At 46.8% G+C, this 25,027-nt stretch overlaps 1 protein-coding gene across 8 annotated transcripts in view; it reads left to right on the top strand.

Moving 5' to 3' along the window:
• The window catches only part of FLI1 (Fli-1 proto-oncogene, ETS transcription factor), a 298,063-nt gene that overhangs the window by 56,145 nt on the left and 216,891 nt on the right, over positions 1–25,027 (top strand). The window contains exon 1 of one of the 8 annotated variants that reach the window (XM_069614180.1): positions 1,325–1,345. The exons of 2 other annotated variants lie outside the window; for them this stretch is intronic. Coding sequence is in view for 3 of the 6 variants with exons in the window: in XM_069614174.1 (XP_069470275.1) it covers positions 19,960–19,989 (30 nt within the window). In the remaining 3 variants the exon portion in view is untranslated. Of the gene's footprint in view, positions 1–1,324; positions 1,346–19,614; positions 19,990–20,991; positions 21,364–25,027 lie in introns of those variants that run through there. 5 more of the 8 variants (XM_069614176.1, XM_069614178.1, XM_069614174.1 and 2 more) reach the window with 5 other exon arrangements.

Here is a 25,027-nt window from a genome sequence, read left to right as displayed (position 1 = left end):
TTATAATACTGAAAACAATCCATAAACTTAACAGCTCATCATAGAGAAATGTGTAGAGGCTTGTCACAAACGGTAATCCAAGTGTTTGCTCAATGGTAGGGTGTTCTGGCAGGGATCGATCATAGAAGTGCCACTCGCTGTGGCATTGTGGACACCAGCAATTACTAGTTTGCCAGAACAGGACCTGGACAAATACCTTCTCCGACCTTTCATTGTTAATATATTATTATCAATTTATTATTAAGTTGTCTTTCAGTTCATAAAACTTTACAACTTTTACATTCATACATACTATCTCAAGATTAATTATATGTATAAAAATAGAAAAAGGAATAAATACTCAATCATTCATACAAAAATACATAATATAGAACAGCAATTCATACAATACTTAAAAGGCTACTGAACATTTCCTTAATACTTTATTACATGTCAATGGCCAATTTGTATTAAAAACTTTCAATATTTCTAGGCGGGATTGTTATATATAAAGCAATATATACAGCCTCAGATTGCACATTCAGACACCATCTCCAGAATTCCATTGATTGTACACAATTCATATCATGGACAAATCGACCATAATACAACATATAGTGATTTCGTCTTTCAGGACATGAGCTTAATACGTGCCTAACAGTTTCTAATTCATCAACGTTCAGGCACATTCGGCAGTATCTATCTTTTTACAAGATCTTCCATTGATGACCAAAGGTAGATTTCACCGGAAGTTGGTTAGTTCGCATTAATAATCTAAAATTCCGTACCAACGGGTCTGGGCAACATATTAAATATCTTTGAGGTTTATAGTACTCATGTACAATCCATTCAATATATTTAACATTTCTCAATTCAGACGAGTAAAATTCATCTTCCAATCGATTCTCTTTGCTTTGGATTTGAATGCTTTTTTGATAGCAGGAAAATAGCCACACAAATTCATTTTTGCCTCCCACTGTAGTTCTTGGAAATATTCACAATAACTGGTCCTGTATTTACTCCTGTGTGTAGGGACATCAATTTTGACAACATTTGTACCAATGATTTGTAATTGTTAATATAACCTAACATAACATCCCTGTGAGGTTTTTCCTGAACTTGAAATTGATAAGGTTCACTCCGTTTCTGGTGTGTCTTGTAAGTTTGTGCCAGAGTTTCAGGATATGGACAGAGAATGTGTTTGTCCCCGCAGCCAATGTTCGCGCATCAGGACCGGTTGGCTTTTTAGAGGTTTCCCAATCTGTGTGCTGCGCCGGGAGACGCTTATCAGGAGATAGGTGAGGGGAAGACTTGGTGAGGTACATTCGGCGAGGAATGGAATCTTGAAATGCATCCTGCTTCCCAGGTGAGTAAAAGATTTTTAAGATGGGGGTGACAGGTTGTCTTTATCCAGTGGTGGAAATGGAAAATAAATTGGTGGGGGATCCCACAAGGGTAGGGGTGGGGGAGGAGTTTGGGGGATGGACATTTAGGGGGGCGGAGCTGGCAGTTGACCTCCAATCAAACAAAATGTCCAAAATAACAGTTTAAAACGGCACTATTTCTTTCATGCTGCTTCTTTTCCCAACTAAATATCAATTCCACTTTAAACCACTTCCATGGCACTGGTGATGAGTTACTTCTCTATGTGAATAATAGTTTTGACCAGTGTTGCTGAGTATATATTCTTTAAAATGCACAATTTTCATCCCATTGTATTAAAAAAACTTCCCCTTGGGTACTATTCAAACAGGGCGATTTCTGTTCCCCATAAGCAATGTTTTCTTTTACTTGAACCACACCCAGCACAGCTCCTGCAGCTCCCCTCTGAAAGCAGTCGGGTGGCTGCATCTTGTGCAATCGTTTTTATAGGGGTATTTATCTATGCAATATTTGTCCGATACCTGCATATTTATTTTTTTATTTATGCAATGTTTGTCAGATATAGGTATCCAACAAACATTGCATACATAAATAAATAATCTGGGTCCATGTATCCGACAAACATTGCATAAATAAATAAAATGGGTTGTGGCTGAGGACTGTAACTTCCTCTTGTGACCTCTTTCATGGGGTCATCAGAGGAAGTTACAGTTTGTTCGCGGGAGCTTTTTTTTCCCTTCTCCCCAGCACAGAGCAGGGATTTGGGGCGGCTGACTCTGGCCGGGTCCCGAGATCCAGCTACACATCTGGTGCTGGATCTCGGATCCGGCGAGAGCCGGCCCAATGACCAGCGCTGTCTTCATCAAGGGCTTTTGTAGAATCTGCCGGCTATGGCATAAGACATTTGCAACTGACTGAGCTATCTGATTTCCAGAACCCTGCGCGCATATAGCCGCATTACACATTTGGTACTGTTACCTCTGGAGGTAAAGACAAAGTGCTATATTTTTGCTTGGCAGTATTCCCTAGGGCGGTACTGCCCAATTCAAATACAGTTACTTTGTGCAATGAATTAGCGCTGTAGGATGTTATGTTAACGTTTTCTTATACCGCACACTATCACCACCTGTGTGGTCTGCTAGTGCTCTGACAGATCTGTTAAGCAAGAGGGTAAGGTGTGGGGGTAAGTTAATAGGACTGAGCGGGACAAAAGAGCTATAGAGGCCTGCAATGTGCTGTTGGCAGCTTCAGTTCAGTTCACACCGTTCGCTGAGCGTAGGGGTGAATTTTCGGTCGGTAGCCATCATGTGCTGTTGTGTGAGGCTAAGGGTGGTTTGTTGCTGTGTAGTGAGGTGTGTGCAGTTTGTAGTGCTGTAGAGGTATGGTTATGTTTAGTTCAGAGTTTGAGAGGTGTATGCAGAGGTATCAAGTTGGTTAGTGGTGGTATCTTGTCATACCACCCTCAGTTTTGGCTTCCTCCGGCACATATCCCTTCCAATGTTGTACGTTGTGGTGCACTTCAATTCCCATTTCTATTTACTGTGCAGGGGTGTGGGTCGTTCACAGGGCTATTTAGTGGTGGTACCGTCTCCAACCCCTGTTTTCAGACTAATGGATGTCCACATCACTTTACCCCCCCCCCCCACCACATCCCAGTGTGGCCTTAAGCACCTGGTGCCCTGTGGTCCATCTATTTGGTCACCATTCTCTCCCCTTTAATTCTAATGCCCTCTATCTGTGCTTTGATCAGGTCACTCCGATCTCTCTGCATTGCTTCTAGTAGGGCCCCTATATTGGAACGGTTTCACCTGGGTCTCCCTCTCATTCAGAGGAATCTCTACTTCCCTGCATTTTGCTGTGGTCTGTCCTAGTCCCCCATCTTTTCTAGTTGTGTGTTCATTCCATGGGGCATAGGTGTTGTTTGTTTGTTTTCATCCTGTTCTGAATTGAAGAGTCAGGTTTTTGATGGTTTTCTGAATTTTAGATGGTCCGATATCAGAAGATCACCACACTTTGGACATTTAGGCTATCTTAGGATGTTGACAGCCAAATTGAAAATAGCCAAAATGTTCAAGCAGCAGATGCTTATAACCACCACACTTGTATTGTGGACTTTCTGATGCCTCAAATGTATTGTAATGATCAGGACAGCCTGCACTTCAAAGGCACTTTCTCCAACGAAGACCAGTATAACTGTGGACCTCCTGCACCATCATTTTGTTAAAGTTGGTGAGACTACAACCCTACTCTAATGTACACACTAACAGTGCACGCCATCAGGAATATCATCACAAGTGTGACAGAAAGGGTAAAACTGGAAGAGAGCACCAAACCTATCTAGCCTTCAGTGTGGGCTGCAGGCCATAACATCCACTGTGAGGTTCAGTAGAAAGTAGAGTCAAGTTGCATTGCCATATCTCTTATAAGGGCTTCATATTAGAAAGTAATGTTCTTCACACTCTTATTTGCCAAAAAGTGGCTTGAGTTTTTTAAAAATTCTGATGTAAGTGCAGATGCATCAATCGCTGATGCATTTCGGACTATCCATCTTCAGTGCGTGATATAGTCATCTGATCAGTGATAACACAACTCAGTGTGACAAATCAATTACAGTTAATAAGATTGGGTGAAGTCAAGTTATCACAACAATATCCCCAAATGCAATCCATAGGGAAAACAAGTACATCAGATAACAATTGGGTTCCATGGCATTTCATTGCGGGAAGTTTTTTTGTGGGGTTTTTGCCGCAGTTTTTTTAATGAAAAAAACGAATCTAATTTATTTTATTTTTATTTTTGGGGATTTCCCCCCAACCCACCCATCCCCATTAATGTTTTATATATTCCAGAACACCAACACCCAATTTATATATTTTCCTAAGCCCCACCCCCCAAAATTTGATGAGTTTTTTTGGCAAAGAATTCACAGTAAAAAACCCAGCGAAAAAACCTCCACCGATGAAAGTATGTTGTACCAACAATTGGGGCCATATGTAGGTCAAATATGAAAACCCTTCAAAGATAATAGATCACAAATTTGTATGATCAAACAATAACGGCATTGGGGTATTCCCCATGACAAAGGTTGACAATTAAATACATTCAAAGTCAGAACATCATTGTGCATTTGGCCATAAGAGATACAAACAAATTCCAACCGAAAGACGACATATAAAGAGAACACATAAGAGAAAACATCATTTAGCTCCAATTCTTCACCAAAGAAGTAGACAATCGTGTATTATTCCTTAAATTATGCAGCTGTGTGCATGCAGCCACTTAGTGTGCATGCCAGGAATATTGTGAACCATCAAATATGGGAGCTATATGACAAACCTGTGAATACCATGATTCGTGGCTAATGTTATGTGTCACGTCCCCCTGGCACTGCGCTTATTGGCCAAACACTATAGTGGTTAGTGTAGATCTATTTAGAGTTGGTAGGTGCTCGGAACTGTGATGTGAACTATAATGCTGTTTCTGACCTCCAGGACTCGTGCAGAGTCAGGAACGGGTCCGACCCTGGAGGGCCGGCGAATCTCTAATCTGAAAGATAGCATCTGTAATCAGAACCAGTAATAGGATCAAACATAAGTCTAGAGTTGATGTGAACAAAAAAGAGCTAGTCTGCTGGGTCAGATAGAGACAAATTCTGTACATCACACCACCGCATTGTGGTGAAAGCGGAAGCGCTTGCAACTCCCTGCTAATATGTCAACTTAGCCGTTGCTAGGGAAACCCCTGCATCGGTACCAGGGTAGTGATACGTCACTTTAGTGTGGTGTAAACTGGGTAGTTTTCAACGGTATCAGCCATCTTGGAAAGGCCAATTCTTCTATGATAATTCATAACAGTTACGTATATTGCCACTCGAATAGTCAAAACTGTAACTTGACCAAGGATGGTGTGAATGTGCTAAATTGGTGATTCTCGCCATCTTTCTGGCAATAGTTAACAATTAAGTCCGAATGTATTCCACAGGAACCCTTGCTTATCTACAGTTGGAAGAGAGCAGAGAATAGTGGTTGGTCATGTCATGTTGTCTACAATATATGCCTCTGTATGACATCACAGTGATCACTGGATTATGAATGTTTGGGTCCCAGAATGTAAATGCTAATGGTTAATCTGTGTATCTCTGGTCGGTCATATACGCAACATGCCTAAACATCAAAATAACCTTGCAATCAAAGTCAAGAAGAAAATAACAATAAATAATACGTAAAAAGTAGAAATTATCATAAAAATGAAAAAGTAGAAATAAACATAAAAATGAAAATCAAACAAATAAACATACATATTGACATCAGAACACTATAGACAATACTGAAATAGAAAGTACTCTTTGGTCAATAATGGTTGTATCCCTCTTATCTAATTATCTGAACGTGCTGATGAGAGAAAGGTAACCTAAAAAGACATTTTTGAAAAGTAATAACAAAAAGCAATTCAAATTCCATTCTTCATTCATTCCATTTGGTGTTAATGAGTCCAGTTGATCGATCCAGTATGCTTCACCTTGTGCTCTTCGACTCTTAACATCTTCTTTCCGACCCTGTGCCTTCATGATCTCTAAAACCTGAAACTTTAATTGGGCTATGCTGTGGCCTTTTTCTTGAAAGTGGCTTGCCACTGCAGAGGTCATGTTGGTATTCCTGATAAAGGACGCATGTCAGTTAATTCTTATCCCGATCTTTCTTGCAGTCTCACCCACATAATATATACAGCAGGGGCATTTTATACAATAAATCACATCATTTTCTGTTAGTCAGATTGCATATTTCTTCAGTTTGATTCTTTATCCTTTCCTTGGCTGAAACACCATCAGTCCTTTGATGACATTATTGCAGTTTCCACAGTTCACGCACGGAAAAGTATCCTGTTGGTTATCTTTAATAGCAGTTTGTACTCCACTTCTAGTATTCACTAGTAGGTTCCTCAAATTATTACTCTTTTGATGATCAAATACTGGAGGGTTTATGTTGCAAGCTCTGTCCCCAGCCCACCTCCAACTCCCAAATGGAGCTTAATGTCCTCTTGCTTCCGCCCCACCTCTTGCCTAATGGCATGTTCTTGTTTATTCCCTGCAAATGGCATTTTTTGCCTATTTTTCTGATACCCTCAGGTATAGCCGTGGCTATCTCTCGCATCGGAAAAAACAAGATGGGCACTTTTGCCTTTCTGAAACCCCTCATGCTGCAATCGATTGTGGGGATATAGCTGTAATTTTTGGAGAAGGGGGCACCCAGTTCTCCTTCAAATATTTAAAAAACTACTGGACAGAATAACCCCAAACCACAAAAGGCTCTCGAGTCAACGTTTCATGTCCACGTTTTTTCAGACCTGGTCCAAATTCATCCAGTGGTATGGGTTGTGCAATGGAGCTAAAATTGACCTTTTTTGTCTATTGAAAAACGAATGGGGACTAGACCGAAGGTATTTTTTTTGTTTTCTAAATAGCTTTCTAATTTTTTAACAAATCTTCCCAAACTTTCCATTCTGCGTGGGGCCCCTTCATACAAAATTGTCTGCAAGTTCAGTGACACGAGTTAAAAGTTATTAGCAATTATTTTTTTTCGATTTCCTATGGAGTTCACTACATGGTGGTGACCAACACCCTATAATGTTGTGCTTGCTCCATCTCTACTCACTTACTTGCAGGGTTGTCTTAAAGAATCAGGGGATTGTAATGTTTTATTTATTTATTTATTTGTATTATTTATTGTGCATGTGTAAGGTGTTCATACATTAAGTGAATTGTGTTTCAATGCACCCACAGGGCAACAGGGAGGCAATATGGGAATGAGAGGCAAACATAACAATGAAAGAGAGAGGCCTTGTGAGGATTCAGAAGGTACAAGTGCAGAGAGGGAGAGGGATGAGGGTGCTGGGAGTTACACAGAAGAAGTGCTAGGGATTAAGTTGCAGGCAACTGTTAAGTGAATGGCAGAAATCGCTTGGTAAGAGTGGTCAACTGCCAATAAATAAGTGCAGGCCTGTGGTGGCACAGGCCAGTGGGTGCCCAAAGGCAAGTGCCGGGAGTGAGCGGAGGCTGAAGGCAAATGGGGGTGGGAGGCCAGGGCCCAGATGTATACATATGGGCCCTGGTCACCAATCTCAGCCACTGTGAGGTTTAAGCATAGGAGGGAGGGGGGAAGTGGGAGGTGAAAAGGAATGTCTTGAGGAGCTTCTGGAATTCGAGGAGATCCAGCTCAAGACAAAGAAGGAGGGGGAGGCTGGTCCATATGGGGGAGCCAGCCGAGGAAAGAAATCGACCACCAGCTCGCTGTGTAGGGAAGTGCTTGACATGCAGAGAGTTGGTGCCAGAGGAACGCAACGATTTGGAGGGAGTGTATTTAGTGCGAGTCCGTTGTAGATAGAATGGTCCCCGGCCACAGGCAGCCTCATGGATGATGAAGAGAATTTTGAATGTGATCCTTGCAGCATCCGGGAGCCAGTGGAGGGACTTTAGTGCTGGAGAGATGCGGTCCCTGGGCTTGAGGCCAAGGATACATCTCAGAGCCCTATTCTGGATTATCTGGAGGGGTCGGAGAGACGAAGAGTGTAGATTACAGACGAGGCTATTGCAGTAGTCAAGCCTAGAGAGTACTAGAGCTCTAGAGACATTGAGCTTCTGGTGAAAGGTGAGGAAAGGAAAGATTCCTTTGAGGAGGTGAAGCTGAAACTTGGGTTTCTTGGCAAGGTCCCGGATGTGAGGGAGGATTGAAATAGAGGAGTTGAAGATGACTCCAAGTTTTTGGCTTCAGATGAAGGAGGGGGGAGAACCCATACAGGGTGGCCAAAGTGAGGGGAAGAAAGAGGGAGCAGGAGTCCCATTGGGAACAATATCAGTCTTGCTGGCATTGAGGTAAAGATCATTGGAGGCACACCATGACTGGAGGGCAGCTAGGCAGTCGGGAATGATGGAGGAAGTGAAGAGAGGTTCAGAGGGAAGTTTGAAGAAGAATTGTATGTCATCTGCATAACACCGGAAGTTAGGGGAGAAGGTGAATATTAGGTGTGCCAACGTAGCAATATAGATGTTAAAGAGCCAAAAGATTGGAGCCCTGGGGGATGCCACAGGTGGAAATAGAGGTGGGAGAGGAGAAAGAGCCCAGGATAACCTGGGAGGGATGGTCAGTGAGGAAGGAGGTCAGCCAGTCCAGTGCCTGCTCCAAGATACCTAGGGTTTTGTGGAGCCGTTTTATGAGGTTGGAGTGGTTGACTGTGTCAATTGCCGAGGAGAGATCAAGTAGAATGAGAACAGCTGGAGAGTCGGAATCAAGAGATGTGAGCAGTTCTTCATGGGTGTTCGGGAGAGCAGTTTCCATGACTATGGATGCTCGGAATGCAGATTTATGGCTGTGAAAACAACCAACAATCTCAGTTCAGCGGGTCAGTTGGGGGATGACCAGCTTCTCCAAGAGTTTCCCAATTAAGGGGGCAAGAGAGATGGTAGCTAGCCGGACAAGACGGGTCTGCAGAGAGTTTTTTCAGCAGGGGGTGCACAAGAGAGTGCTTGAGGGAGGAGGGGAAAGACCCAGGAGCAAAACAGTGACTGCAGAAATCAGCAAGTGCGGGGGCAAGAGAGCCAATATTGTCCTTAATAGTTTTGGAAGAACAGGGAGAGACCTGTTTGGGGGACACCTTCGTAGAGTGGACAACTCTGATGAGTAAGGTTACAGAGGGAACAGGAAGTTTTGAGATCCTTTCTGTATCTGTGAAGGGTTGCAGGTTGAGAGCAATGGAAAGAGAGTTCTAGAGTGTTGTGCTATGTCAAGGGACCTACTAGTCTTCTTGATGTTTTGGACATGTGGGTGGCCAGCATTGGAGTCCCACCTGCTGAGAGGTGGGTGGATTTCAAGCAGAGAAATGGTGGGCTGCTGCTGTTGAGCGCTTTGTGGATTATCCATGTGCACTTGTTTTTAATTATTTTCAAGACAGTGCACCAATGGAGGAACACTAGCGCTGGTGAGCTGTGGGCGCTCCCATTTAGGAAAAGCTGAAGTGCGGCTGCAGCATTCGGCACCCTCTGGAGTTGATGGAGCTGGGTGATTCCATCCATATGGGTCCTTGTGAGAGTATTTTTCACTAGGCCTAAAAGGATCTATCTATCACAAGCCATGAGTAAAGGTTTAAACCAAAAGAACATTGTGTGTTGGCGAGGGGTGGGGGGGCAGGGAGGTGTAGCTGAAGATTGAATAGGAGAGTGGAAGAAATCAGAACCTTGGGGTACACCACATTTTTGGGGCAAAAGCTCAGAGAATTGGTGGGAGATGTTGGCACATTAAGATCTGTCTTAGTGGAAAGATGTAAATCGGAGCAAGGCATGGGTCTTGGATCCCAGAGATGGACTGGACACACTCTAGGGTGATCTCATGGTCAACTGAGTTAATGACTGTAGAGGGATCTAGGAGGTTCAAGGCACTGGTGCCACTGATGTCTGCTGCCATGCAGAGATCATCAAGCAAGTAGATAAGGGCAGATTTGATGCCCCTCCTCAGATGGAAGCTTGCTTGCTGTGAGACAAGGAGGGGGGTGTTCTCAACGTATCCGTGTTGTTGTGTGCACATGATAAGGAATATGAGATTCTAAAGGGACCTATGGTTGGCCAGGTAAGGAGGGTACAGGTTTATCTTCTGCAGAAGGGGGTGGGAGCTGATTCCTTCAGGAGCAGGGGGAACCAAACTTGAAGTTAGGGAGTAGTTCACCAGATACAGGCTATGGTGATATGAGGGCTGTGGTCGAAAGGGGATCTCTAGAACTTACTTTTGGCTTGGAGAGACTCTAGTTGGCAGATGAAGAGGGAGGAAAATTAGAAGATGGAATGTGTTCTGGTTCAGTGGGACATGGTGGAGTTAAAGGCACTTGTGGGAGCTGGTGTGGTGTTGCTACCAGCATAATTTAGTCTGATGGTCAGGATCTTGATTTGAAGAAGGAGGCCAGGTTGCTGCAGAGTTTTCGTGATGGCACATGTACGGTTTTTGGATCTGCAGCCTTCTATATTTCAACTTAAACCTCGAAGATCTCTGTTTGAAGCTTTTGCCATCAACGATTTTCTTGGAATAACATGATTGTCTTGCCTAGTGTACTGAGGCTTAGTAGAATTTGAGGCTAGATAGGTAAGCACATTTGTCTTGGGGAAGGCAGGTTTTCTGCTAGCAACTTTCCCTGGCACTGAATGTCCTATTGTGGATGATTTTGAGGTCTGAATTGAGCCATTTTGCTTGCAGGTGTTTTAGGCCAGTGAGAATGCTTTTGAAGGGACTGTGGTCATTAAGTGCGGAAATCAGCCAAGAATTGATAGTGTTGAGCATTGGTTAGCTGGAAGTTTTGAGGTTTTTTCACTAACTACATTTTTCCACAGTCAGAGTTTGAGGGAAAAGGGGTTTCTCAGAGAGTTAGGAGTCGTGTAGTGGAGGAGGAGTTTAAAAGGGATGGCACGGTGCTCAGACCAGGTGATTGGTGTGGTGTTGACAACCGAGATCCCATGGCTTGTGTGAAAAGAAGCTTGATTGTGTGGCCTAGAAGGTGGTATAGGGTAGAGGTAAGCTCTACGCGGTCCATGGTGAGCTTCAGCTGTGTATCTCTCCCTACATGTCTCTATATCTATGTATTTCTCTCCCTCTCTCGCTCTCTCTCTGGGACTAGGCGGCAGGACCTATTAAAGTGGGTTCAGTGGGTACATGCCAGCTTGCCTTTGGCTTGCATATGTTTGCTCGGTCTGTCTTGTTATTAAGCTGTGGTGACGGGTACGGCACTATCCATGCTACTTCTCCGAACCTCTCTGATAACTCCATGTGTGATCTTCAGCTCTTTCTCCACTCGAGGGGGTTCAATGTTCTGCTGGCTAATGGAGTCATTCCATCACCTTTCAGAGGAAAGCTGTGCTGCAAGCAGTATTGATCCATATTCTTAGTATATGTGCATCGTCGATTAATCGCCTTTAAAGTCGATGACCTACGTTAGCGGAAGAATGGATGGTATGGTTATGCGCTGGATGCATGGCAAACCAAAAGATGTGCCCTCAGCAATGAACTGACAGCAGCATTGTGCATGCTGTGCTCGTCATAATGCCTGGCCAGCTCCAGGCTGCACCGTTACTGTGTATCCAAGTCTTGTGCAGCACTGAAGATCTGTAATGGTGGTCACTATTGATGCAACAAAATCACATTGTGATAGAGACTAACTGTTGACAGTTCAAGATACTCATGGGGTTGTTGCTAATTCATCAGTTTCCATAAAATTAATTTATTCTACATCACAAAAAATATTATAATACACACACAATTTAATTTAAAATTACAAAGCGTAGGTGTTGGTACAATGGTATGTGGGGGTGAAATCAAATAGTTGGTTCGGTCAACACGCGGTAGGCATAGTAGAGAGCTTGTTTCAACAATATCAGGGATGAATGGTCATATTACTGCTTAGTACTTTCTTAGTCTATCCCTTGTTTGTTATTACACAAGTTAGGATCACAACATGTTTCTGTTCTGGTCTACTCAATAGTTGAACATTCTTCAGGAGTATTTCACCCATCTAGTTCCTAATGTTGTAATGCTACCGGTTATTTACTAGCAATGCTTCTTGTAAATGTCATAGACCTGTCAAGATGAAAAACAAATGAACGTAGTGTAAGCTGTTATTGCTGTAAATCTACCTTAGTTCTATTAATTAACAGTGAACAATAAACAGGTAACCGGTACTTGTTCTGTGGAGGCGCACAACACTGTGGAGAGTTGTTGGAGGACAAGAGGATGGTCTGCTAGTTGCCCACTGCGAGTAAAGCATAATGAATTGCTTTAGCATTCTCCTAGCTACTTCGGAGGAAGCCACCAGACTTTGGTCGGGATTCACAAAATGTCTGCGGGGGAGGTTCAGAATTCCATACCTTATGTTTGGGTTAAAGGATTGCAGCTCTAAAACACTTGCACCCATGGGGTGTTCCAGTTAGCTGATGTGTTCTGTCCTGGGTGCCTTCTGGTTGGCCTGTCTTCCAGAAGGGGTGGTATCTCTCTTAGGAGGGTGCTTGGCGGGTGACATTATCGATGTATCTCAATAAATGTTGAGCCCCTCATTGTATAGGTGAGCTCACATTGCGGTTTCAAGCATGCAAAAATGGAGATTACCTTTAGAGGGTAGTGGTGAGCCAATGCATCCATTCTCCATTGTCAGAACGCTCTTCTGATCATAGTGTGTTCAAATTCAAAAAATCTGCCACACGCCGGAAGTTGTTGTAAAGATGTAAAAATGCGTGTCATCGTTTGTTCTTGCGTGTGGATGACTATTAGAGATGTGACAGTTCTGGAATTATAACATGCCGAATGGTCGTAATTACCTTAACAAAAGTGTATTTCATACATGGCTCTGCAGGGATCGGGTGTCCGCTGAGTCCGTATTGCTCCCGCACATCAAGTTGTCCATTTGTGCTTCCGATCCAGCGAAGTCGCTGCGTTACTGCAGGTAGCGTGTTCCGCGGTACCAGAGGACGGTTGCCTAGGTGATCATAAACCTTTGTAGCGGTGTAGTCCTTTCTTGATGTTTATCGGGTTGTCGTGGCGCGACAGGCCATCTTAGGATGTCCAAGTTATTACAAAAATGTACTGAATATCCCTCTATATTCTGACTGAGGCGGAGATTATGTATTAGAAGTGTGGGAACCAGGGATAACATCTCTATCTCTGCAATTCCTTGACAGTTTCTCTTTGTTGCTGGTACTCAGTCTGTGATAATAAATTCTCATCAAGATAAAGGGGCTTCTGTCTTGTGTGCCTAAGGGGGTCACTCTGAGGGTTCAATTTTTGATTGTGTCCCCCTCGATGTTCTCATTAAGTCCTTTGGCATCACTTTTTATGATATATATCATTTCTTGTTCCTTTCTGAACAATCTTTCTTCGATTCGCAGTGTGTTCTCACCTTTTATGACTTGTAGAACAGTCCATGTACATTTTTCATACCCATGGTTCACCAGAGTGAAGTGTTTCACCATTGGTGCTTTATCAGTCTTGTTCCGCAGGCAGCTGCGATGTTCACTTATCTGTGTTTTATTTTTTCTGTTGGTTGTTCCAATATATGGTAGACCACAGGGGCATTTAATATAGTTCACATAATGGTCCATGTTGCCGTTGGAAAAGTCTTTTTGTTGCCATTTTCTGTGTCTACCTATGTCCACTTCTTTGATTTTAGTGGTGAGTTTGCACACTCTGCAATTGCCACACGAGTGATGTCCTTTTGGGCGATCCATACCCCGTAGTGTAGTGATGCTTGGAGTTTGGTTGGAAATGATTTTCAGTTTGCTACTGCTCACCCTGTTGCCGATGGATGTGGGTTTTTTTTTTGTATGGGGATAATGGAGATTCGTGTGGAGCTTTTGAAGCTTCGAAGATTCTCCAGTGCTTTTGTATGATGTTTCTTATTTTCAAACTTTGGTTGCTGAAAGTGTTGACACTCACTATTCATTCTTCTATTGTTTTTTTCCCTCTTTTCCTCCAAGAGCGCTTCACTGATATTATTATCTGCCCTTATGGCTGCTTTTCTCATCAGCTTTTTCGGACAGCCTCTTTTCCTTAATTTGGATGCAGGCTTCTTGGCTTCCTCTTCAGAAGCTGTATTTTGGGAACTGTTTCTTTTCAAACGCAAAAATTAACAGAAAAGGAGATTGTTGCACAGGTGTTTCACATGATGACTGGTGTAGTCGAGAAGTGTGTTTTTATCTGTAGGCTTGTGGAACAGTTTAACCAACAGTTTCCCGTTTTGATAAAATAGTGTGAGATCTAGGAAGTCGGTCGTTTGGTCATTCAGAGTCTTGGTGAATTTTAGATGTGGGTTCAATGTATTCAACCATGCGAACAACTCATTTGCTGTTTCTTTAGATCCCTCCCAGATAATCAGTATATCATTCATATACCTAGTACAGACTTTTATGTTTTCTTTGAAGGGGTTAGTGTTGTGGTATATATTGCTTTTCTCGAAGGATTCAACGTAAAGATTAGAAAGGATGGGAGCCATGATTGCTCCCATCGCTGTTCTTTCACATTACTGGGAACAGGTTCCTTCGAATTTGAAGTAGTTCCTCTTGAGCGCTACATCTATGCACCACATTATAAAGGATGTAGGGACTGGGTCATCATCTGTTCTGTTAAGAAGTGTCTCTTCTACTGTCCCCACCGTGGCTTGTTGTGGGATATTGGTGTATAGTGAGATTATGTCAAGGCCCATCAACAGCGAAGTATTGGAGTTGACTTCTCGGTTTTCACATTTTCTAATAGCATCTGTGGTGTCTTTGAAGTACGATTTCACTACTGATGAACCTCAGCCACCATGGCCATTGCTCCCTCAGCATGCCTGCATGCATAGCGTGGATAGACCGAGCACTTGCTGACATGTGAATGTTCTATCATACTCCTCCTTTGCCTCTCTGACTGCCAAAGGCTCTTTGACGCCATAATCTGTGGCAGAAGGCGCTATACAAATGCAAGATAATTTAACGTGCAGAATGCATCACAAATGCGGCCTTGCTGCCATGTTGGCATGCTATGGCAGCACTGTATCAGCGAGCGTTGGGTGCTACGCCACGCCATCCCGGGCAGGATATATAAAGAGGGAACCAGTCTGGGGAAAGACGTGTCCTCTTTTTTTTGCACTCACACATACTAGGTGAGCAATGTATGTGTGATCTTTTGAGCTTTTGGTTGGCGTTGCTTTATATCTCCTGATAGGATACGTTCAGCAGGAAGTCCCTCCATTGCTTTTTTAATGTTTATCTTTTATGTTGCTTTATGAATATATATGTTTATGTTGCCATCAAGGGCATGATGCCAAATAAGTTCCCAGTAGGGGCTCCTGCACAATGCCAGGGGCATCATGTTTAAAACTCCCAAACAAAAGGGTGGGGGGCACACACCTAACAACTTCCATGGTTTAGGGGGCAACACATGCAGAGGGACATCCACTGGAAGAAACAGGACGATCCCAGCACTGCCGCCCCCCATGCCACCTCTGGATCTCTTCCTGGCTCTTCCCAGCCTTAGGAATTGAAGGCCTCAGAAGTCCTCATCGTCCTCGGGCATCGCGGGGCACTTTGGCGCATGTGAAACGCCGTTTTATGAGACGACTCATTCGCTCAGAAGATGTCTCCCGGGTTTGGGAGACGGGCTTCCTCCAGGCTGGGTTCCAGCTGTGCCCTTGTGTGATGTTCCAGGGGCTGGGGTCCGGCGGCAGCTGAGCACTTGCTTGATTCTCATTGTGGGGGGGAGGGCTGGCTGCCCCCTTGCTTGATGGCCAATCTGAGCAGAGCTCTGTCCTACTCTCATTTGGAAACCTTGGACTATCCACGGGGGGTGCACAGGTCTACACACTCCTATTTAGGTACATCCTGGGACATTTGTAGAGGTTCGGTCTCACTTTTAGCAGGAACAACTCCTATTGTGGACCAAATGTGTTTCAAATATTCTGGAAACAAAAAAGAACTGCTTTATGACTAACACATATTCAAAATAACATCCCCAGGGTATATGATATGATATAATCATTTATTTGTATGACGCTCATACACAAGTGTTTCAGAGCGCGGCGAGGCAAGGGAGGGGGAACAAGGGAGGACAAAACAGCGATCTTACTAGGCCCAGTGCCATTGAGAAAGCGCAAGTGCATGGGCGAGCGGGAGGGGAAAAGTGCATGGAAGGGGGAGAGTGGGAAGTGCGGGGCAGAGCAGAACAGATACATAATAATAAATAAAAATAAATATATAATAGAGGCAATAAACAGTGGTATTGCAGCCAGCAAGGGGCAAGTGCTGCGTTTAGAGCAGCAGACTGAGTAAGACTGAATAAGTGCAAAAAAGAGAAAAATGGAGGGGTGTGGGGCTGTATGGGGACAGATACAGTCCCTAGTGCAAGGGGTGGCCAGGAGGCAGTGCAGGAGGGTGGCAGGGTGAACAGAGGGTGGTCAGGTGCACAGTGCCAAGAGAGAGCAGATCAGCAGAGGGGGGGGGGCGAAGGCAGAAGCAAAGAGGAAGGTCTGGAGGTGCTTCCGGAACTGGAGATGGGTGACCACCCAAGCAAACCAAACTCCGTACCCATATTTCCCTGAGCTTAAAATGAACCCCCGGCTCATCAGGACAATCATGCTTTCTCTTCAAGCATCGCGTTGACACCACAAGCAAGGCCCAGGACCGAGGCAGCCCACGCTTGGAATCTCATTATATGGCAATCCGGATGTTTTGGACTTGAACATGATCCTTAGTCAGCATAATCGGTGGCAAAGGATCATGGGAGCTGTAGTCCAAAACTTCTCGAGGGCGAATCATTCTCCAATGCATCCAAGACATAAGCCATACTGCAAACAAAAGCTTATGATTCCAAAACCAGACTGGGTTCCATTGCCAAACCTACATCAGGGAGTGAATCCAGCTACCCCAGCCTCTTCCATGACCGCCAGTCCCCCGATATCCAGCCGCCCCGTGCCTACGTGTGCCCCAGACACACCAACATCTAAACCGAGGCCTCACATGCCCACGGAAGGTGGGTAGGATAAACCCGCACTGTTCTTGGTGCTCTAAAAGGGCACCCAAGCAATAACTCGGCCATCCCCTGTCTTTTGTCGCAATGTCTACGTTTTCTTTGAAAGAGTCTCGGAAACATTTTTGGAACCTCCAGTCACCCAGAACAACTCGATCATTATGTGGTCATTTCAATGCCAGTGAGACTGGGGGGACGTTGCAGAGCCATGGCGCATAAACAGCAGAGACCATGTGCTGGGGGAGGAGCGACGTGCCTTGAGCGGATCCCAAGGTCTCCTGATTTCATCCAGTTTGGAAAGACAGAGCGCATTTGCGTTGGGAAGGACTCCGTTTATTATCCCGACTCTCGTCTCTTCTCCAGGCACTCGTCCTCCAAGCCTACAAGGTCTCCTGATTTCATCCAGTTTGGAAAGACAGAGCGCATTTGCGTTGGGAAGGACTCCGTTTATTATCCCGACTCTCGTCTCTTCTCCAGGCACTCGTCCTCCAAGCCTACACAACAGCATTAAAGAGACAGGCAGGGACCAGGGGGGAGGGAAACACTGCCGGGCAGTAAGGGGTTAACCCACATGTATTTTAATTGAGTTCCAGTCTTAGTGGCCCCCGGCAAAGGGGGACCTGACCCCGGCTAGCTGCATCCAGATGTGCAGGTCCGCGGGGACCAGAGCAGACCCCTGGATTGTAGGAAGACAGACAGGGGGCTGGGGTGGTGGGGGCTGAATGGGGTTGAGATTGACCCCCCCGCCCCTCCCGTCTACCAGCAGCCCGGGCCCCGGGTCTGGTCACGTCCAGCCCCTGTCTACATCTGCCCTGCAAATTGGACCTGAATTGATGAGGGTAATTTCAGAGGGGAGGGGGGGCGAAAATGAGGGAAGGGGAGTATGTGCTATAGAGAGTTGGGGCTAATGTTGCGAATATTAGAGGGTGGAGGAGGGTGAGGAGGGGGGGGGTTAGAGGGCGAAACGGGGAGGAGAGGGCATGCGAGAAAAAAGCGGCTCCACAAGGGGGTGGTGAGACAAGAGGGGCCCAGAGGACGGTATGACGTAAAGGAATAACGCAGCCGGGAATATCAGGTGGTAGGGGGTAAAGAGAAGCACAGGAGAAAGAGGATACAATAAAAGAGCGAAACAAGAGAGAGAGTGAACAGGCGAGAGAAAAGGGAGGGCGAGGGAGAGAGGGAGCGAGGGTGCGGCAGAAAAAGAAAGAAGAGAAAAACGGACACAGAGAGAGAAATAGAGATATAGAGAGTGAGCGGGAGAAAAGGTAGGAAGAGGGTGAGAGATTACAAGAAAGGAGAGAGAAAGAAACAGCGAGAGAGAGAGAGAGAGAGAGAGAAGAAGAATGAGAGATAGAGGCATATAGAGAGAGGAAGTGGGAGAAAAGGTAAGGAGAGGGTGAGAGATTACAAGAAAAGAGAGAGAAAGAGACAGCGAGAGAGAGAGAGAGAGGAAGAATGAGAGATAGAGGCATATAGAGAGAGGAAGTGGGAGAAAAGGTAAGGAGAGGGTGAGAGATTACAAGAAAGGAGAGAGAAAGAGACAGCGAGAGAGAGAGAGAGGGAGAGAGAGAGAGAGAGGAAGAAAGAATGAGAGATAGAGGCATATAGAGAGAGGGAGTGGGAGAAAAGGTAAGGAGAGGGTGAGAGATTACAAGAAAAGAGAGAGAAAGAGACAGCGAGAGAGAGAGAGAGAGGAAGAATGAGAGATAGAGGCATATAGAGAGAGGAAGTGGGAGAAAAGGTAAGGAGAGGGTGAGAGATTACAAGAAAGGAGAGAGAAAGAGACAGCGAGAGAGAGAGGGAGAGAGAGAGAGAGAGAGAGGAAGAAAGAATGAGAGATAGAGGCATATAGAGAGAGGGAGTGGGAGAAAAGGTAAGAAGAGGGTGAGAGATTACAAGAAAGGAGAGAGAAAGAGACAGCGAGAGAGAGAAGGGGGTGGAAGGAGAGATAGAGGTATATAGAGAGAGGGAGTGGGAGAAAAGGAGGGAGAGTGATAGAGATAAAAAGAAAGGATAGAAACATGACAGAGAGGGAGAGAGAGAGAACGGATAGAGCGAAAGAGACAGGGAGAGGGTAAGTGGGAAAAGAATGGAGAAAGAAAAGGACATAGAGAGAAAGCAATGAGAGACACAGAGAGACAGAGAGAACGAGCGAGGGGAGCGAGGGGGCGGGGGGATAATGTAGGCAATAGTAGAGGATGGCAGATGGGAAGTAGGTGTGAGGGAGGAAGGGAACAAGAAAACACGGAGGCGAACGTGTGAAAGAGAGGAAGGCAGCACGGGGAGAGAGCGAGGGGAGAGGGAGAAAGAGAGAAAGTGAGAGAGGGAGAGAGAGAAAGGGGAAAAAGAAGAAAAACAAGTGAGGTGGGGAGGGGCGAGAGGGAGGGAGCGAGTGAAGGGCAGAGGGTGGGAATAATAGAGGTTGGCAGAGGAGAAGAAAGAGCTGAGCGAGAAAGAAAAGCAAAGGAAGGCAGAGAAAGGAAGGGGGCGTCTTAAAGACGGTGGGAAGAGAGAACGATCGGGGAAGGGGAGGTGTTAAAGAGAAGTGTCTGAAGTGTACCATGGCGGGTGCGAGAGCGGGGATGAGGGGTTGAGCCAGGGACGAGGGGAGAGGGAAGGGTTATACATGTAAGAGCGAGGGGGGAGGGAAGGGGAGAGGGACGGCAGGGGGGAGAAGGGTTGGAATAGGGAAAGACGCAGAGGGGAGGGGGAGAGCGGGAAGGGGGGCAAGAACGGAAAACTACATAGAGAAGGAGAAGGCAGAAGAAGTAGGAATGACGGAGAAAAGGAGGACGGTTCGCAGGAAGGAGGCAACGAGGGGATGAGAAAAGGAGTGGACGGAAGACAGGAGGAAAACGAAAGAGACAACTGCGAGGAGACTCCGGGGGCACCCCTCATTCTGAAGGATATCTTCTGGGGAAAACGTATGAAAACGGAGCTCGTGGGTTCGCGGATCGCGGCCCACAGGCCCCCCTCTGGCTGGGGATTTTGGGGGAGCAGTGTGATTACACCTGTGGAGTAACAAGGACAAGCCGGGCTTATTTCTTACAGCACTCGAAGCTTTTGGGGCGCTCGGATGAGGCTGGACGGACCCATCCTGGAGAAGGTAAGCTCCTGGGGGGTGGTGTGGGGGGGGGGGGGTGCTGGGGGCGTGCAGGTGTGCTTTCTCTTTGGCAGCGGGTTTTCTCCTCTGAGGGGGGTGGCGGGCAGTGGTAAAGCTGCTTAATGGGACGCACCCCCCCCCTTAATGGCAATTGATGGAGTCGCTATTAAACACAGGTGTGCCGTCTCTCTCCCTGGAAGTGGCACTACGTAGCGCCCTCTCCTTTCCACATCACGTAGCACCTTCTTGCTACTGCGTGCCCTGCCAGCACAGCGCTGCCTCTCCCGCAGAGGAGGGCCGCCTCGCCCTAACGCTCTGCTCCGGGCCATGAGCCTGTTCAGCCACTATTATAGATATTGGAGCCACAGAGGCGGGCAATATCGCGCTTATTTCATAGGCGACCAGTCTGCCAAACATGGCAAATACCCGAGGCACAAGGCACGTGCACAGACTTTTTATTAATGGGAATGCATTACACGTATTTTCTTCTGTTATTACAACGACGGTTATTTAATTATATTACTATTAGCTGTAGTATTTTATCAGTATTATTCTTACTGGTAATTGTAATAATTATAATGATGGTGATATTTTAGTTGGGCGTTCTACAAAGCGCATTGAGGCCATACAGTTGAGGAAAGCGCGCTATATAAATAACGAATACAACACAAAAGATAGCGCTCATTGACGTAGCATTAGCGCTGTAAATAACAGATGTTCCTTAAAGGAACACAATCAAACGAGTTCTTTTAAATAAAAATATAAACATGCATACAGGAGGCCCTTGCAAGTTAAACTCCTCCTAAGTGTCTCTTTTCAACACTCCATCTTTTTACTGGAAAGATCCTGAATTCGGACATTTGGGGGCCGCGCGGAAAGTGAGTGACTCAGGGCCGTGCAGCTGGGCCGGCAACTATTGCAAAATATGCGCAGTGAAGAGAAAAAAAAGCCGAAAGGGAAGTTTGAAAGCAGAGACATCCTGTCGAAAGCATCCTGTCGAGCCCTCATCAGGAGCGCTGGAAAGAGCGGCGGGCGGGCCGGGCCGCTCCATTGTGTCCCCCCTTATCTGCCGGGCCATATATCCTGTGTGCAGACCTATCTGCGCGAGGACCGAAGGCGGACCAGACAATTTCCTCCTTCTCAGCCTCGGTGACTTCACTTCCCAAATTTAGCAGAGAGAGAGAGAGAGAAAGAGGACGCTCTTATCCGGTGGACTGCCCCGGGCCCGTCCGCTCTGTCACAAGAGGGAGAGTCGCTACAAGCTGGAAGGGGCCGGAGCGAGGGGCCCCGAGGAGGCTGCTGCTGCTGCCCCCCGCCCCAGACGGACTCAATGTGGGGGCAACTGGCTGGCTTCTCCAGATGGACGGGACGATTAAGGTGAGGGCAAGAGGAGCTTCTGTGGTGAGGATCGCGGTGGGTAGGTCCCAAATGTAGTCCAGAATGTTAAACACTCGATGGGGTGCTTGTTGTTCGCTTTCTCTGCGCCTTAGCTCCTTGGCACGGCCATGCCCACGGTGGGCGCTATTTCCGTGTGAAACCCGCTTGTTTATCTTCTGTCTCGAGCGCGCCTGCCCTTCTCTGCTGCTCTAAGATTTACTCGCATGTCAAGTCAGCGCGAGTGTTTGCAGCGCTTGAAATGCAAGGAGCCCGAGCCCTGTTCTGGTGTCTTTTTTGTTTATGTATTTATTTATTTATTTGCGCTACTGCAATATACTTTTAGTTAATCACTTGTTGGGCAGATCGCCCCAAACTTGGTAAAATGGGTTAATGGACCAGCTGCCAGCTTTAGATGGTTTATGTGTCAGTGTGTGCGTGAGCGAGTGGGCGGGCGTGTGTTTGTGTGTTTGAAGGAAGGCCGACTGCCTCGTTTTCGTCACCATTTGGATGAAATGCGCACCCTCATTTAGGCAGAAAGGGACCGTTCCAGGCTGCTTGTGGCGGGATTTGTCGAACCCTTTAATATATATATATATATATATATATATATATATATATATATATATATATATATATATATATATATATATTGTTTGTATTTTGTTTATTTGTATAGCGCGTTCAGCCATGGGGCCGTTGTGTTACTTGTGAATTGTGCGCCTTTTGTAACGTCGATTTCTGGGCTGCATGGGTATAAACTAAAGTCACAGCGCAGGGCTGTGCATGCGTGTGTGGGCTGTGGCTCAAAAGGTCCGGGGTGTGCCATCCCCCTTCCCCCTGTGCAAATGCAAAGGAGGGTAGCGGGGATGCCCAGCGACAAGAATACACATATATAGTGCCTCGAGGCCACACGCACCCTTGGGCTGCTTCTAATAGCTCTCCTGTTATTCCGATAATGGCAGCGTTAATGATGACTCTGAGCGCTAAATTTCTGGCAATACGATATTGACCGCAAGCACCCCCCCCCCACCCCACCCCCGCGCCCCCTCTATACACAGTGCGGGTGCACCGGGTTTTCTGGGCCCGTGTACTGCCTAAGCACGAGTTCATCTGCGTGCGATTAACGGGGAAAGTGATCTCTAGGTGTGATTAGAATCACACAAACACCCACACGTGATGCTGGGAGCGCCAGGCGCTGCGGTGTGATGTGGGCGCCCAGACACACGCAGGGGCGCACGCTGCTTTTGAAGCTGTGAGCATTGCTTCTTTTCAAGCCTCACAGGAAACGAGAAGCTGGGAAACGCGCTGCGTTCTGGACGAAGCGTCAACATGGCAACACCTTCTGGGCGCTCCCGATGCCACCTTGAACAGTTAGAGAAAAACTAAAATGACGTTACTTGATAACAATGACGTTAATGGTGAAAACATCACGGATTGTACGTGCTCAAGGCGTTCTTCCCTTATATAATGACCCGAAGCCCCCCCTCCTCCGCCCCCCCCCGCAGCCAAACACACACATGCCAACCATTGGGAAGTATGAACCGATCAGGGGTTGAAGCCCCTTGGCCCTTCCAGCGGAGGCCAGTAGGTGACCTTTCCAGGTGGTACCTTCCGCCAGCTGGGCACATGACTGTGTTAAGAGGCGGGGGGGGGGGGGGGGGATGCACGCCGAATAGTGTAGTAGTGGGATGCGGAGAAGTCCCCCACACTAGCCCAGGGGCACCGGGAAAAAGACATGAATACATCTCTATCCCTCGCCCCCCCTCTTCTCAGACCCTCCTGCTTCTGACACTATTACACCAGCGCTCTCTCTCCTTCTCCCTCTCTCCTTCTCCCTCTGTACTACACACTCTCTCCCCCTCGTTCGATCTCACCCCTCTCTCTCAAACTCTTTCCCTCTCTCTCTCTTTTTGTCTGCCACGTTGTCTTCTCTCTCTCTCTACACTTCTCCCTCTGTACTTCTCCCACTGTACTTCACACTCTCTCCCCCTCGCTCGATCTCACCCCTCTCTCTCAAACGTTTTCTCCCTCTCCCTCTTTCTGTCTGCCACGTTGTCTTCTCTCTCTCTCTCTCTCTCTCTCTCTTGCACTCTCTTTCTCCCCTCTCCCTCTTTCTCAACATCTTTCTCTCTCCCCCTGTCTCCCGCGCCGTCGTCTTCCCTCCCTCTCTTCCCCCCCCCATCTCTCCTCAGTGCCGATTCTACCCCCCACGCCCTGGAGCGTGTCTCTCGCTCTCTATCTCTGCCTCCATCACTATCCACGCCCTGCCCCCCCCCCCACCCCAGGGGAGTTAGTTAAAGGTTTTCATCTGACTGGGCCCCGATGAGACCCACTGATCTGAAGAGATGGAGGGGGAGACAGGCAGCGGGGGTTCGTCGCAAAGCGACATCTCATGATTAGGCGACAAACTGCGACAAGTGGCGGCGTAAGATACGGGGCTGGCGAGTGCGGGGGGGGGGGGGGCTGCGGCAGAAACTGGGGTGGGGGAGGTGGGCGTGCGTGCTGCCGAGGATAAAGCATGACATGATGCAGTAACGAGAACATGGGAAGAAAAGATGCAAACGAGGGAACTAAGAACGAAAGGACGAGGAGGACACACATGTCAGAAAACAGGAAACATGGGAAATGCAAACGCTGTGTCAAATAAGTGAAAATTGGGTGAGAAAGAGAGAGAAGGGATGAGGGCAAAGGGAAATATAAACACCCGGGCAAATAAGCAGAGAGCAAAAAGAAGATGCGGTGAAAATACCCAGACGAAAGGAAAAGAAAATAATGGCAACGTTTCAAAGTAGAAAGAAAAAAAAAAGCTATGGCAAACACACGCACGCACGCAAACACACACGCACGCACGCAGACATACGCAAGAACATGTACGCGGAAAGGAAGAATTCGAGAAAGAAAACTCAAAGGACAGAGAAAGTGGGAGAGCGACGCTAATGAACGTGAACACAGCCTGGAATACAGAGATTCCAGTGGAAAGCACGCGCTACGTCCAGGCCCCCGGGACCACCGTTTCACCTGCTTCAGTGAGTGCCAGGGCCGACCATCCGGTTCCGCTATAAACACGCGCCAGGGCGGTGCACGGTGCGAGCTGCACAGAGGGCGGGAGGGAGCCCCCTACCCGCCCCCCCCCGCTTTCCCATCTCTGCTCAGCCATTGGACAGCCTCGCCCCACGCGGCCCTGCGTGTGCACCACTATGGGACAAGCAAGAATGCACGCGGGCTTGCACCTACACACCAATTCCTAAGTATGTGCACCTAGAAAGCGCTTGGGAGGAGCGTGCAAGGCCAGGCAGGTTCACACTCTGGAACATGGGTCCGGGCAGAACCCCGAAATGATGGAGCGCTCTCACTTTTTGGGACCTACCCTGGTTGAGTTTCCTCAGTCTTTGCTTCAGAGACCTGCACTCCGCTTGGGTGAATACTTGCTTAGAGTCTCCTGTACTTACCCCGTCAATAAATCCCCACTAACTCTGGCGAGTACCTGCTTACAATCTCCAGACCTCATCCTTTAAACCACTTCACCAGAGTGATGGAGTTTATGACCTGCAGCCATTGACTGTGAGTGCCTGCATAGAATCTCCAGAACTCACCCTTTAAACCACTTCAACCGAGTGATGGAGTCTATGACCTGCAGCCATTGACTGTGAGTGCCTGCATAGAA

Source organism: Ambystoma mexicanum, chromosome 9 (genome assembly GCF_040938575.1).
Source record: "Ambystoma mexicanum isolate Mex_15411 chromosome 9, UKY_AmexF1_1, whole genome shotgun sequence".
Lineage (NCBI taxonomy): Eukaryota > Metazoa > Chordata > Amphibia > Caudata > Ambystomatidae > Ambystoma > Ambystoma mexicanum.
This window is presented reverse-complemented; position numbering and strand designations above follow the sequence as displayed.